This window comes from Typopeltis vanoorti, chromosome 14 (genome assembly GCF_054136105.1).
Source record: "Typopeltis vanoorti isolate ZY-2024b chromosome 14, IOZ_Tvanoo_1.0, whole genome shotgun sequence".
In the NCBI taxonomy this organism is placed as follows: Eukaryota; Metazoa; Arthropoda; class Arachnida; order Uropygi; family Thelyphonidae; genus Typopeltis; species Typopeltis vanoorti.
In genome coordinates this window covers 48,483,557-48,498,018 of record NC_143562.1, presented here as the reverse complement: position 1 = coordinate 48,498,018, position 14,462 = coordinate 48,483,557, and the positions used below count along the sequence as shown (strand labels likewise).

Below are 14,462 nucleotides of genomic sequence, written 5' to 3'. Positions count from 1 at the left end.
CGCGCACGCTTGCAATCACAAAGATTATACTTTAATTAAATTGAAATGAATAATTCTAAAGACATTGAGCATTTAATTTTTCGCTTTTGTATTCTCTCTTTTCTTTACGCTATTATTTATGTGAATATTTCCGTCCACAAAGGCGGAATGGCTTTAGCAACATCCTTAATTAGGCTTGCGGCCTTCACCGAGTTCAAATCATTCTTCTCGAAGAAGAATTTGAACATGTTATTGAAAAAGCGGATCGGATCGGATCGGATTTCCACTAGTGTGCTACAGAACGAAAAAGAAAAAAGTAATAAAAAAAAGCTTGACATAACTTGATGGATAATAAATAATGCTCTTTCAACGCGTTTTAATTTTTACCAAGCTTTCTAGGCAAACCTTTCAACACTTTTGTGTGTTTATAAAATCTATATATATATTTTGATATTTTTCATTATTAGACTGGGCTGATCAATCATGTACATTCCAAACATCGTAATAATCTTAATAAGGTTATCTTCCTTAGGATTTCACTGTTCACTCGTCCTCGGTAACTCTGACATGAGAGATGCAACAATCGTTCAGGAAATCTCCATCTCCTTATCAGGAGAATACCTCGAAAGGCGATTGATATTCTCTTACCAAGTTCTGAAACACATATTACTATCCGTAATAACGTAATAAGAAAAAACAATATAGAAATAAGGCATTGAAGAAGAATTCCAAGAAGAATAAAACAAACAGTGGAACGTGGGAGAAGATTGAAGATACAACTTTCACGCAACATCAAGTGTCGTCTAGAATTGGAAAAAAGACTAAAACGATCTATAAATCTTATACATTAGCCCATTGGTATCGGGTCCGTCTTTTTTATGGATACATCATCACTGAAATCCTGCTCGAGCGTATAGGCCTACTTGTTGACGAAGTCTTGCCACAGTTTGTTGAGATATAAGCTTACCCTTGCCTGAATTAAACCAATGCGTCGATTACATTTTATTAGAACCAAATATCTGTCTTCCTTCTCCTTGATATAGGAAGGAGATCACTAAGCAAACGTCTGGAATTGCCAGTCTTTCATAGCAGCGTGAAATAATACAGATGATGTCTTTGAGGCATTACATGGCATCCAAGTCTGTAACTTTATTTCTTCACAAAAAGAACTTCCTTCAAATACAATTTATCCTGTTGAATGCCACCGTGTGACCCCTTTGTGCACGATTCGAAAATTTGAATGTTTACCCGCTTTCAACACGAAATCGTCAGTTATCCAAATTACTATAAGCTGATTTGTCTGAATTTGCGGTTGTAATCTTCAGAAACAACGTTCGTTCTTGGGTTTCTGACACCAGTTTATAATTAACTATCATATCCTATCGTATGTGCACTGGTGATATTACAACTGTGTCGAAGAAACCACAAAATTTCCGCAAGAAAAGCGGGGCATTTTTTTTCTTGTAAGATTTTCTTTTCTTAGATTCTATCTCATAATTCAAAATAATAATTTGTTTGAATTTTATCAGTTGGAGGAATTCGATTAGATTTCTGCTCTGAGTCGACTATCACGAGTCAATTTTGCAAATAAATGTCTTACCTTCCTAATATCAGTATCTTAAAAAAAACAACATTTCTAGTGAATTTTAGCACGTTTTTCTTTTTGTAATTCAAACTGAATCTTTATAATTATCCACGAAGTTAGTGATCATCGCTTTGTTTGACACTTTTTAAAATCCCAGAAAAATGATCATCATGAATTCCTCATATATACCGAAGGTTTATATAATTTTTGTGATGTCGACAGTTTCCAGTCAAAATAAACTGTTTCAATCTCATATTTCCTACTTCTAAATCACTACCAACATTAACAATCACCCCACGTTTGGTTTTCCACTAACACTTTCGGATTGCGATCTTTGCATCAAACACTACATAATTCTTCTTCTAATATTATCAAAGTTATACTCACGAGTGGCGAGGGTGGTTTTTCTAGCGTGGGATATATTCCTTGTGTGAATAAAAAAAAAATGTTTAGGATCCACTTGATTATCTGCAAGTGTGCGAAGGTCACAAAGTGCCAACATATCATCGTGTGTCAACTGCATATTCTCAGCACGCACCCACCTATTAGAAGACCGGTCTTCAATTTTTAGAAATTCATGCGATGAACAGGCGAATCTCACGATTAGGAGTATTTATTTTACTTTATTTTATTTTATTTATTCAAGTTTTTTTTATTATTCTTTTCAAGGCTACCTGTTAACACTTAGCATGCCTAGCTGGTATTATGTAATCCACTTTTCCGCGTCTAGAGAATTAAATCATCAATGTATTTTCACTATTTGACATTTTAGATATACGTTTTCCTTTCCCTGTCTGTTAAACAATTGCCTACAAAGATTACGAAATCATGACAATGTGCACTTATTGGCACTTTCCTGATGGCGCATTTTATTACGTTTTTCTGTATATTTAGAACTCATTCTGAATTGAAAGGTTACTGCTGATTAGCACGATGTCGTTTGAACTGGAAAACGTGTACTTTCCAGGCATTTCGACTACTTTGCTTTTAATCATATTGCTATTATTTACTGTACTGCTGTATGTAATTCAATACCAATGCAATCATTCACTGGCAGATGTACCTGGACCTACCCCTCATTTTTTTATAGGTAATTTGGATCTCTTTTACAAATGCTACAGGAAGAGGGAAAAACGTGGTCTCAATCATGGTCAGTATAAGCCTTCTATCTTAACTAAACGTAGAAGTTTATATTCGTAAAGCTTTGTAATTTAATTCGGAATGGATTCACAATATGTTTCTGGTTGTATCATAAATTTTACTGAAATTGGTGAGTCCAAAATTGTTACGAGGCTATAAATGAAAATTTCATGGTATGTTGTACAATTATTACAATATTGGTTAAAGTTTACCAGCTTAATATATAGAATCATCTTAATTTTTTTTTCCTTCACATATTTTGTGTTACATTAAAACTTGTAAATATTGAAAAAACATCAATATAGTAGGTTTAAAATTTTAACTAGGGCGCTTATGAGAATATAATCTTCGGTATTAGAACTGCCTTAGTTTGCTACTTAAAAGACACCAGCTTGATGAAATATCCGCATTCGCATTGACAGAAAGTTTACTTAATAAAAATACACCTCCCTGACATAAGATTGCTTTGGTATTAAATGGAAGTTTTGAATGTGAATCAACCACTTCGAAATAGCGGTCAGGATAGCGAAAACTTTATCAAAATTTACTAATAAAAAGCGAATATACGGTCACCTAGAAAGCGCTAGTGTCTTTAAAGTAGTGCAATCTAAGCCAAATCCGATGTCTTGCACTGTATTCACATAAGCGCTTTGGTATACAAATTTTGAAACTTCAGAGGATTCTACATATATTAGGTTCTGAAAAATGTTGGATCTTTTATATCCGCTATGTCTATATAATTATACGAATAGAAATAATAACATAGACACTAAAATAATATTCCGCACCTAAAGGTTCAATTGATACAATTTCTACTGTCCAGTCAACATCATGTGATTTCGATTTCATTGCGGCATAGATGCTTATGAATATCTCTCTATTGTAGACGATTTTCATCCGTATTAGTGAGATTATTACTGATTATGGGATATTTTACTAGGTTATGAAACAGTGCTACATACTAGGGTCTACATTTAGGACCTGGAGACATCTATGCCTCAAAAATATTCTGTGCTATCCAATTCGAGACCTGGGAATTCGAGACCAAGTCATTTTTTGCTAAATCCATCAGGTGACATTTCAAGATACTCTTGAAATGTCACGAAATCAGCTTGAGAGAGAGATGGAGTCCAAAGTACGTCCACATAACTCTTCTGCCACCATGCATCTTTAAAAGGTTCAGCTGTATAGATGCATCTAGGTACGATGTGGTGTTCTTTCAGAAGCAGCCATAACAAGTCTTGGGACTCAGTACGATAGACAGCATTCTCATGAAGGAGGGTAGTGAGTGGTCGTCCAGAACTCACAAGTTCCGAATCAATAACGAACAACTCATCTCCTCTATTTACTACAAAGTCAGGCTTCCTCAATCCAATGTGAGTTCTTTAGTTGGGTTCTACACTGCTGTTATCCTACTTTTGTAGGATAACAGCACTCATATACTGTATATATATATATATATATATATATATATATTAACCCGGTTAATATACATATTTGTATAAAGAATTGAATGACTAGAACTGAGATTTAAGTAAAAAGGTTTTAATTTAAAAAGACGACTAGTTTCGGCTTTTAACAGCCTTCATCAGGTGACATTATAAAAGAAAGAAGAAATAAAAAACACTAAACACTGAAGGTTAAAAACTATGAACAACATATAGAGTCTCTATACATAATTAGCATGAAAACGTTGTAGTTGTATTTAAAACTGTTCTTTCGTTTGTTGCATTGTTGAGAGAGTGCGTGCTTGCAGTACCAAGTGAACGCCAGTACATGATTACAGCTGAATGACTATCTGGGAGGTTATAGCTCAAGTTATTATTTAGATGAACAGGACTGAAGATGATTTCTCTAGATTCCACGATTTTTCTCTCTAGTTCACCATTGCAACGGAAGATGTTAGTAGATTTTTGCCAGGTATTTGAGTTAATGATGACAAGGTTTTGGGTGGCTTATTAAGAAACGGATCTTTGGAAGTGAGTGAACAAGGTTCTGATATTGTATTTTCTTAGAACTTTTGCTAATTTATGTGAAACTGTGCTTATGTAAGGAATAGATATATTGAGCTTATGATGAGGGAAGTGATGGGACTGACTATGCAGATATCTGTTGGTATGTGTGGACTTTCTATATATCGATATTTTGAGTTTACCAGAAGAGTGAGTCAGTTTGACATCAAGAAAGGCAGAGAATTATTCGTTTCAAGCTCGGCAGTAAACTTAATACTTTGATGTCGGCTATTGAGATGTTCGAGGAAAACCATAAGGGAATCATGTCGATGGCTCCAATAATGAAGACATCATCGTCATCAAACTCAGAAGGGTGTTCCAGCCTCGGTCCATTGATGCTGAGAGGAAATATATTTAGCCTTGTAATGCAGCTCCGTCTACTGAATGGTACAACAATAGATCTCATATCCTATGTTCAGCAAAGCAGTCGTACGGTTGTCCTTCCATCAAGCACCTATTCGAAGGTACCTCTGTAATCATCCTTAATATACAAAGTCCTAGAAGCAGCAAGATGAACCTCTAAAGAGGAGAGTGAAATTTATTGTGATCTGGATATATGTAATCTAGGCGCTTACCATGAACACAGGGAATACCAAAACCTCCGTGGTTTAGAGTGGCATGGAAAAATATCAGCGGCACATCGTGAGAAAGATGTAAAACGAAGAGACCGCTACACTCATCCAGGATATTACTAAGAGAGAGACTTTACCTAGGATATGAATAACCTATGAAGGAGTCTAGGAAGAAGGAAATAATTCAGAATGAAGAACCTCTGTTGAGATTTCAAGTGAAACGTTATGGAAAGAAGAAACTAAAGATCCTAGAGTGGATGGGAAAGTTGAATGTCCTATTGGAGAGAACAGAACAGAACAGAAGATCAAGTTATCTCTAATCCTCCAAAACGGAGACAGAATACAAGGGCATGCTGTGCAGGAAAACATCAAAGTTCGTTCTCACCCTTCAATTTCTTGACTCTACATGAGAAGATAAGAAAAAACGTACTTGACTTTGTCACACTGATGACTTAAGCCACGAACTTGAATATAAGGTCATCAGTAAATAGCTTGGAAGAGAACGAAGTAACTCATTATTTAGACTAATGAACAAGCCAGGAAACAATGGGACTCCTTGGGGTACACCCGTATGTGCTGTGATCAATAATGATTTGTACCCGGGGGGGGTGATGGTAGGGAAATTTGCAGAAGAAATCTCTATGTAGGTGAGGCAAGATTTTGAACACACACACACACACACACACACACACACACACACACACACACACACACACACACACACACACACACACACACACACACACACACACACACACACACACACACACACACACACACACACACACACACACACACACACACAGTGTAAAAATACTTTTATAATAAATTGAAATGAATAATTCTAAAGATATCAAATGTTTATTTTGCTTTCAGGTTTATATACACATTTTCGTGGATGCACGCATCTATAAACAAAATTGAACATTTAATTTTTCGGTTTAGTCCTCTTTCCATCTATTCTACTTTATTATTCCTATGTGAATAATTCCATCCACAAAGGGATGAATTGTTTTAGCAATATCATTTTTTACACATCCGGACTCTAACGATAGCATAACAGAGTGGATTTGATTTTTGATGGGGCAACAGAATTCATCTGCTGCCGAAAGCCATTTAAAATATATACGACGAAAATTCGAACTTGTTGGTTGAATAATGGATCGGATCTTCACAAAATTAACCAGTCTACATCACAAAAAGAGAAAAACAACACCACAAACATGCTGTTCATAGAATAGAGGTAGCTTGGCATATCGTGATTGGGAATAAATAATGCTCTTGTTCAATGCGTTTAAATTTTTACCACCTGTTCTAAGAAAATCCTTTCATTTTTATGCGATTATAAAATATTTATCTATTTAAATCTATTAAAAACTTCTGCTAAACACTTATTGATATTTTTCATTATATTAGATAGGGATCATTAATCATTTACTTTTCGAACATCTCGAAAATGAGTTTGACTTACTTAGAATTTCGCTGTTCACTACTCTGAATGAATCTCCTTTAGCAACTCAATCGATCCAGTCGTAAGAGATGCAACAATTTTTTACCAGTTCTCCATTGTCTCACCAGCACAGTACTTTCACAACGGTATCCAGATCTTTCGTATCCAGATCTGAAAAATATGCTGTAGAGTTAGCCATCATTTTGGTATTCAGGCCATAAATCTTACAGAGTTCTTCTTTTCAGTTGCACACTCTTAAGACACCGATTACGAATTCATGATTTTGACGCTAAAATACTGCTAAATCGGAGTATTTGCTTGAAATCTTGCTGTTCATTTATTGGGACAATTGTTTTCACAAAGTCGAATCGAAAAATTGAAGCAATATTCTTATTGGAAAGTCCTTTATCTCAATCACCCAAAGCTCACATCATTATTGAATTCTTAATTCAATTCAGGATTGTATTCTTAAATTTCCTTGGCAAATGCGATTTGCCAAGGAAATTTAAGAATACAATCCTGCATATCAGTTGATCAAAACTCAAGCTGCTCGTTCATCGCGCAGATCAGCAATCAATAATCAAAGATCCAAATTACACTTCGATAGGACAAGTGCAGAACACTTGCTTTCTGTTCAGATTGCGTACTTTTAGTAATTCCCAAATCTATTGGCCTAAATTTGGGCCTACATTTGTACATCTATATTTTTATTTTCTCTCTCTCTCTCTCTCTCTCTCTCTCTCTCGGATCATGCTACTTTAGCTACATCCAGGATTGTGTCGGAAGAAAATTATGTTCCCACTGGATCGGTTTAATTAGAGACGATTTTAATGACCGTACGTTAATATCTGAGAATTCGGTCATCGTTTCTTCTTTGGAAAAAGTTAAATGAAGCAAGTTTAACGGAATGTGTGAGAAGCCCAGGAACGTCTCAAGAATGTAACACAGTTGAAACCAACGTTCACATCTCTCTCTGTCTCTTTCTTTCTTCTTATGCACTATAATTGTTTCGCAAAGGTTCCTGCTTGCATCAGCGAATAAATTACATAAATTTTCTCGCAATATCAACCGTAACAACGTAATAAGGAAAAACAAAAGAAACAAAGGGGTAAGGAATTACAACATTGCCAAGAAAAATATAAGAAATCGTGGAAGCTCGGTATATGTTGCAGAAAGTAAAAAATTATTAATTTTTTTTGAACTTGTTATGCTGTGTAATGACTGTTTTGAAGAAGATTTCCTAACACAGATAAAATATCATTTGTATTAGAAAGGTATAGATCGGAAGAGACATTACTGGTTCACGTGTTATTCAAAATTATGATTGATATACTTAGAAAAACACGAAATCAGTTTTGTGCTAAAGTGTGGTTTATTATTTTTTCTACTATAACTATTGACATCATTCAAATTATTTTCGTTTGATTTCGGGAGTATCGTGTAAATAGTTAAAAGCGATTGAATGCGGTTTGATTTATCACTCCATATATTCCTTTCTACATTTCATTTGTACAAGCAGCTTGCCAGATGAACAAAGAAAATTCCTATAATAAGGTTGATCTTTAAGAACTTTTATTGTTAAAAGACCATAAGATTTAATGCTTACAAATACAAGAGCCTACAAGTTTCACTAGCCACTGTCTAGCATTTTCAAGGCTGTACTGGTGTGAAAACAAATGCATCAAGTTACATGAAAACCTACACTTTACTAACTGTTATGCCGTTACATTTGATACTTCGTGTTTGAAGGCGTGCATGCGTTCAAATGCTTCAGTCAGAATCCGGTACATGGCCACGTGTTGTGTAGTTTTTCGCATATTGTAGTTCTGTTGAGCTGAGAGAATTGATGAGATATTTCCATATGTCTTTAAGAAGAGCACCTTGATTTTTATTTAAATTATTGCATGTGCGTAGAACCACTACTGCTTCTTTTAAAATCTGTATTTGTAGTCATTCTCGATGTAAGGCATAGAACTGTTTTTCCAATCTATAACGTGATCTGATGTTGAGAAATGATGTGCTAAACCAGATGTGATGATTATATTGTGATTGACATCTTCCTTCCCACATATTCCTTTCTATCTTATTTCAAAACTTCTAGAGGTCTGTCCAATGTAAGAAAGGCCACACGTGCATGGAATTTCATATACTCCAGGAAATTTGAAGAAAGGTACCTCATCTTTGCGTGATCTTAAGACTTGTCAGATCGTGGTACTTGGTTTAAAAACTACTCTGATATGAGCTTTTAACGTTCTCCCCAATTTTGTGGAAACTGAATTAATATATGGAATGATAGCTGTGGACACATATTGGAATTCCGTTCCACGTTGTTGGAGGTTGTCTTTAAAAAGCAATTTGTTTAAAATGTTAGCAGGGTATCCATTCAGAGATAGAGTGTTAGCTATTTGTGACAGTTCTCTCTGTACATCTCCTTCTTTCGAAATAGACCTTAAGGCTCTATTACGGAGCATATGAATAATGCTGTGTTTTTGTGATCTATGATGGTTAGATCTTATTAATTTAAGGTTGATCTTTATAGAATAATTTAGAGAATAAATGACTAACTTAGGTCAAATGTTACTTGAAGCCATTTTTCAGATCATGATTTTGAAAATAAAGCACAATATATCGATATTATGACTTATAGTTTTTTCAGCTTTAAAATACGTGGTAGGTGGCATGATATATTAAATCTACAATAAAGTGTCTGGATTCGTATCTGAAATTGTAACGAACAAGATGCATAATCTTGTCTTATGTGAACTGGCCATATTATCAGTTTTTTTCGAAGAAAATCTAGAATTCCAAGTAAAACAGCCTTACAATATTTGATTAGTACATTGCTAGCAGGCTTTCACATATATTAAGATATAGATCATATTGGCAGAATGAGCCAACAGAACTTTGACATTTGATGACTAACCAGCTCAGTGCTGTGCATATTTTCTACCATTAACTTGATGTGAGTTGGTCTCTTTTCATTCTGAGCATTTTACCCTTAATAGACATTTTTTAGTTTCACACTTCTATGTGATTTTCATCAGATGAAAGAATCCAATTTTCTGCCTGTTATGGGTTGACCATCTAAAGTGCATATGTTCGTATTTTCGGTTTGCTAATTAATATCATATGTTGCGAATATTAGGATCATAAAGAAAAATAATGTCTACTGAATTTAAGTAAGTTTTTTTCTTATTATAATTCAAACTGTATGTTTAACATTATCAACCAAGGTGGTGAACATCACTTTGTTTGGCCATTTTTGAAATCCCAGAAAAAAATTTCATAACGAATTCCTCATATATACCGAAGATATATTTAATTTTTATTCTATCTACAGTTTTATGGCAAACTGATCTGTTTCAATCTCTTATTTCCTACTTCTAAAGCACTATCAACAATAACAATCCACTCGCATTTGGTTTTCTACTGACACTTTAGGCTACAATCCTGGCATCAAAAACTACTTAATTCTTCTACGAATATCATGAACGTGATATTCGCGAGTGGCTAGGGAGAAAACCTTTCAAGAAAATTTAAATGCCGGGTTTGTCTTTTCTACCTTGTTCCTTTTTTATCTCTGAAAAAAAAAAAGGATGGTTTAGGATTCACGTGATTATCTGTATGTATGCGGAGGTCCCGGAGCGTCAGCTTAATTTCGCTATTCACGTAATGAATAGTGAAATTACGCAACTATGGCTTTTTATTTTATTTATTCACATTTATCCTATTATTTTATTCAATGCTGCCTCTTAGTTCTTCGCATGCCTGCTAATGTTTTGCTACAACGCAAACCCAATTCGGAAGTGTTCACATGACTATTTCTGAAACAAGAACCGCATGTTCTGTGAAAACCTGATAAAATATTGGTCATATGTAGAAAAATAAAATACAGAATTGCAACTCTAGTAGCCTTTTATCCTTCTGTGAGAGTTAAAAGAAATCTCCATAGTCATAAGTAACATTTTGGAAATGGTAAGCACACAGTATTTACCCTTACATATATATATATATATATATATATATGGAAATTAAATGACTCTATACCTAGAATGACAAGTTTAATGTTAAAATACAACTAGTTTTGTTGAATACGTCAACTTCTTCAGGTATCACAGGAAAAGAATTAAATAAAAAATAACAGAGACATGATAAAATACATTAACAGATCTAGTATAAAACACACAAGTACATTTACATTTAAAAGAGAGGAATGCTTGCTTGAGTTCCAACTGACGTTGACTACGTGCGAGAGCTGGCGTGAGTGCGCCAGTATTGGATAGTGGCAACGTGTGCGTCAGAGATATTATAGCTAAGGCTATTGTTAATATGAGATGAATCAAGCGATATTTCTCTAGATTCAAGTATTTTTCTTTCAAGTTCATCATAGCACACATGTATATTAGAAGTTAGTGGCCTGTCTACGAGGTGTTGGCGGCCCTCATCCGAGTTGATAGAGAAGAGAACGTGGCTAGAGAGAGAGCGCTGGGCCTGGTTCTGTTGTAGGAAATGTCTCTTTTGTGTTCTTTCATGCGTAAAAGGATAGATTTAGCTGTCTGCCCGTAGTATGGCCTGCCACAATCACACAGAATCTTGTAGACTCCTGGATACTGAGTATGGAGATGTTTTATTTTAGATCTACTTTTAGGAAACGTAGTGAAGCAAGTTTTAATGTTGAATTTCTGGAGCATTTTAGCAAGTTTTGGGGGGAGAGAGAGCTGATGTATGGTAACGAAATAAAAGCTCTTGGTGGAGAAGAAATAAATTTCTGTTTAATCTGTAAGTAACGATCTGGCTCGATGTGCCAGGGTTGAAATGATACCAAACTTTTTTGGAGGGTAGTGGTGGGAAGAAGCATGAAGGTATCTGTCTGTGTGAGTGGGTTTCTTAAAAATGGAGATTTTGATATTTTCAGCGCATCTCGTATGTTTTAAGTCCAGAAAGGGGAGACAGTCGTTGGATTCAAGTTCACAGGTGAAATTGATTTTCTGATGGAAATTGTTGAGGTGGTCTAGAAAAAGGTTGAGGTTGTCGACGCCGTGTTGCCAGATGAGGAATACATCGTCAATGTAATGATACCAAGGTTTAAGACTCGAGGAATTAATAGCTTTTTCTTCAAACTCCTGAAGAAATATATCAGCAAGAATCGGAGAGAGAGAGCGGCCTGCCCATAGTTAAACCTGAGTTTTGTTTATAAATTGTGTTATCATATTTGAAGTATCCTGAGTTCACGCAGTGAGAGAGTAAGGAGAAAATTTTTTTGGAATAATAATAATACATCAACTTATTTTAAGAAAAATAAGTTGATGTATTTAACGAAACTAGTTGTATCTTAACATTAAACTTGTCATTCTCGGTATAGAGTCATTTAATTTCCTTTTTTATATACAGTTCTACCGAGTAAATAATGAGCATTAATATATATATATATATATATATATATATATATATATATATATATATATATATATATATATATATATATATATATATATATATATATATATATATATATATATATATATATATATATATATATATATATATATATATATATATATATATATATATATATATATATATATATATATATATATATATATATATATATATATATATATATGAACGTATGTATGTAGGTACAGATTTTTGATCAGAATACCTTTTATATCTCTAGCATTGACTAAAGAACTGCTACAGTTGCAAAAACAGTTTGTAAAAGAAAAACTAATGGTAGGATGGATCTTCTTGTACCCAATCGTATACGTAAATACCTGGAAATTGGCACAGGTTAGTAGCAAATATATCTTTAATTATGAATTGATGATTTATAGATTTAGTGAAGATTTACAATGAAATCGACATATTGTTTATTATCTATTTCTTATTATCGTTGCTTAGCGTGAAATTTTTAAAATTTTATGATCACGCTATAATTTATAGATTATTCTTGAAATTATTGTCTAAAACTATCTGACAGATTTTAAAAGTGGAAAGAAATGACCCGAATCCAAAATCCAGAGTGCCCTTACGATATCCTGTAGCAGAGCGTTATGCTTTCTTTGCTTTAAAACTGTAATATGAGCGAATGAGCATTGAGCAGATGGTGGGAAAGCAAAGCTTCTCAATATCACGCCTTACGACTTTGCGCACATTCGACGATTTTCAATGACACTGTTGTCCAAAACCCAAGGACGAACACTACCTCTGTGGATTACGACTGCAAATTGTAATTGCTGGTGGCAATTTGCACAATTGAAGATTTTGACTAGAAAGCAGGTACACATTCAAATTTTCGAAACGCCTGTAAAGTGATCACGTGTTTGCACTCTAATGGATAAAATGCAAAAGGTGGGGCTAAGCGAATTCTGTTTGTAAGAAGCGCTTTTTTGTAAAGAAATAAAGTTGCAATCTTGAATACCTTCTAATGTATGAAAGATATAATTTAGATTATTCCAAGCGGGGAAGAATTTTGAAAGTACAACTCACCTAGAGTTATATCTGGGCAGCGTTTCAAACCAATGAAATGTTTTCCAGACGTTTGGTGAGAAGCCAGCCTCGCCCTACCACAGAGCATGAAGACTGAATTTTATTTATAACAGCAAAATGAAATTCAAGACAAATCAGCGGGTAAGTCAACGTGGCTATCTCGACAACCTGTAGGAAGCTGTCAGTGACCAGTAGGTCTATATATTCGAAGGTGTCCCTTTATCCACAGCTCATCGTAAAGCATGTTTTCAGCGTGTTGCATCCATAAAAATGGGCAAGACACCAATCGGCTAATGCATTCTTTACAGATGAGAGTCTTCGCTCCGATTCTAGACGACACTTGATCTTGCGTGAAGGTTTTACTGATTAACATCTTGAGAATGTTCTTGATAGGGATATATATGTCGGTGCTGGGATCATGGTATGGGGAGACATTGCGCACTAATGGACGCACCGAGCTACAACTATCATAAAAAGGGACTATGCTTGGTGTAGATATTGCAACGAAGTTCTTCAACGTGGTGTTCAATTGTTCCGTGGTACTATAGGCGAAGAATTCATTTTTTATGGATAAAAATGCTACACTACATCGTACACGAGCAGTGGAGATGCTTCTGTAGATCGAGGATTTTAATCGAATCGAGTAGACATTATGCTTCTTGATCTCAACCTCATAGAAAATGTTTGGGTCGCAGTAGGAATATGTATTCCTGCTCGAAATTCCCCTCCAGAAAACTAACAATGCCATTCCCATGCTCTGAAGGAGGAGTGGGCCAGTTTACCTCAAGAACTCCCCAATCACTTGGTGCTAAGCATAGAACGACGTTGTGAGAGATGCATCGCGGTTTGGGGTGGCCATATACCACACTGAAAAGTCTCTGCTCATAGATTTCTGTAAACGCCGTACATTACTTCCTTAAATACCTCCTCGGGAAATTTGCCAAAAACGTATTGCAATTTAATTTGTACGAAATTTGTAACGATGCTGGTAATAAATATATGTCCACATTTGACTGTAGTTATTATATTATTTTTATATACAGGTAGAAATGTAATTCGGCCTTAGCTGTTGGACACGAGCGTATGACCAATACCCATTTGTACGACACCCAATTTGCTCATGCAAATTCGACATTTAGCGATATGTCGCAGCTGTGAATCAACGGATGAGCAGAATTCTCGACCTACCATCTGAAAGGCTTGATGAAGAGAAAGAATACTGAGAAAGGTTTTAA

General features: G+C 34.9%; 1 protein-coding gene across 1 annotated transcript in view; it reads left to right on the top strand.

Annotated features, from left to right (window-relative positions):
• Positions 1-4,979: 4,979 nt before the first annotated feature.
• LOC150099438 (cytochrome P450 4c3-like) overlaps positions 4,980-14,462 on the top strand; it is a 28,660-nt gene continuing 19,177 nt past the window's right edge. Inside the window, 1 exon segment of the mRNA XM_090404352.1 lies at positions 4,980-5,180. Coding sequence (XP_090260478.1) covers positions 4,980-5,180 — 201 coding nt within the window.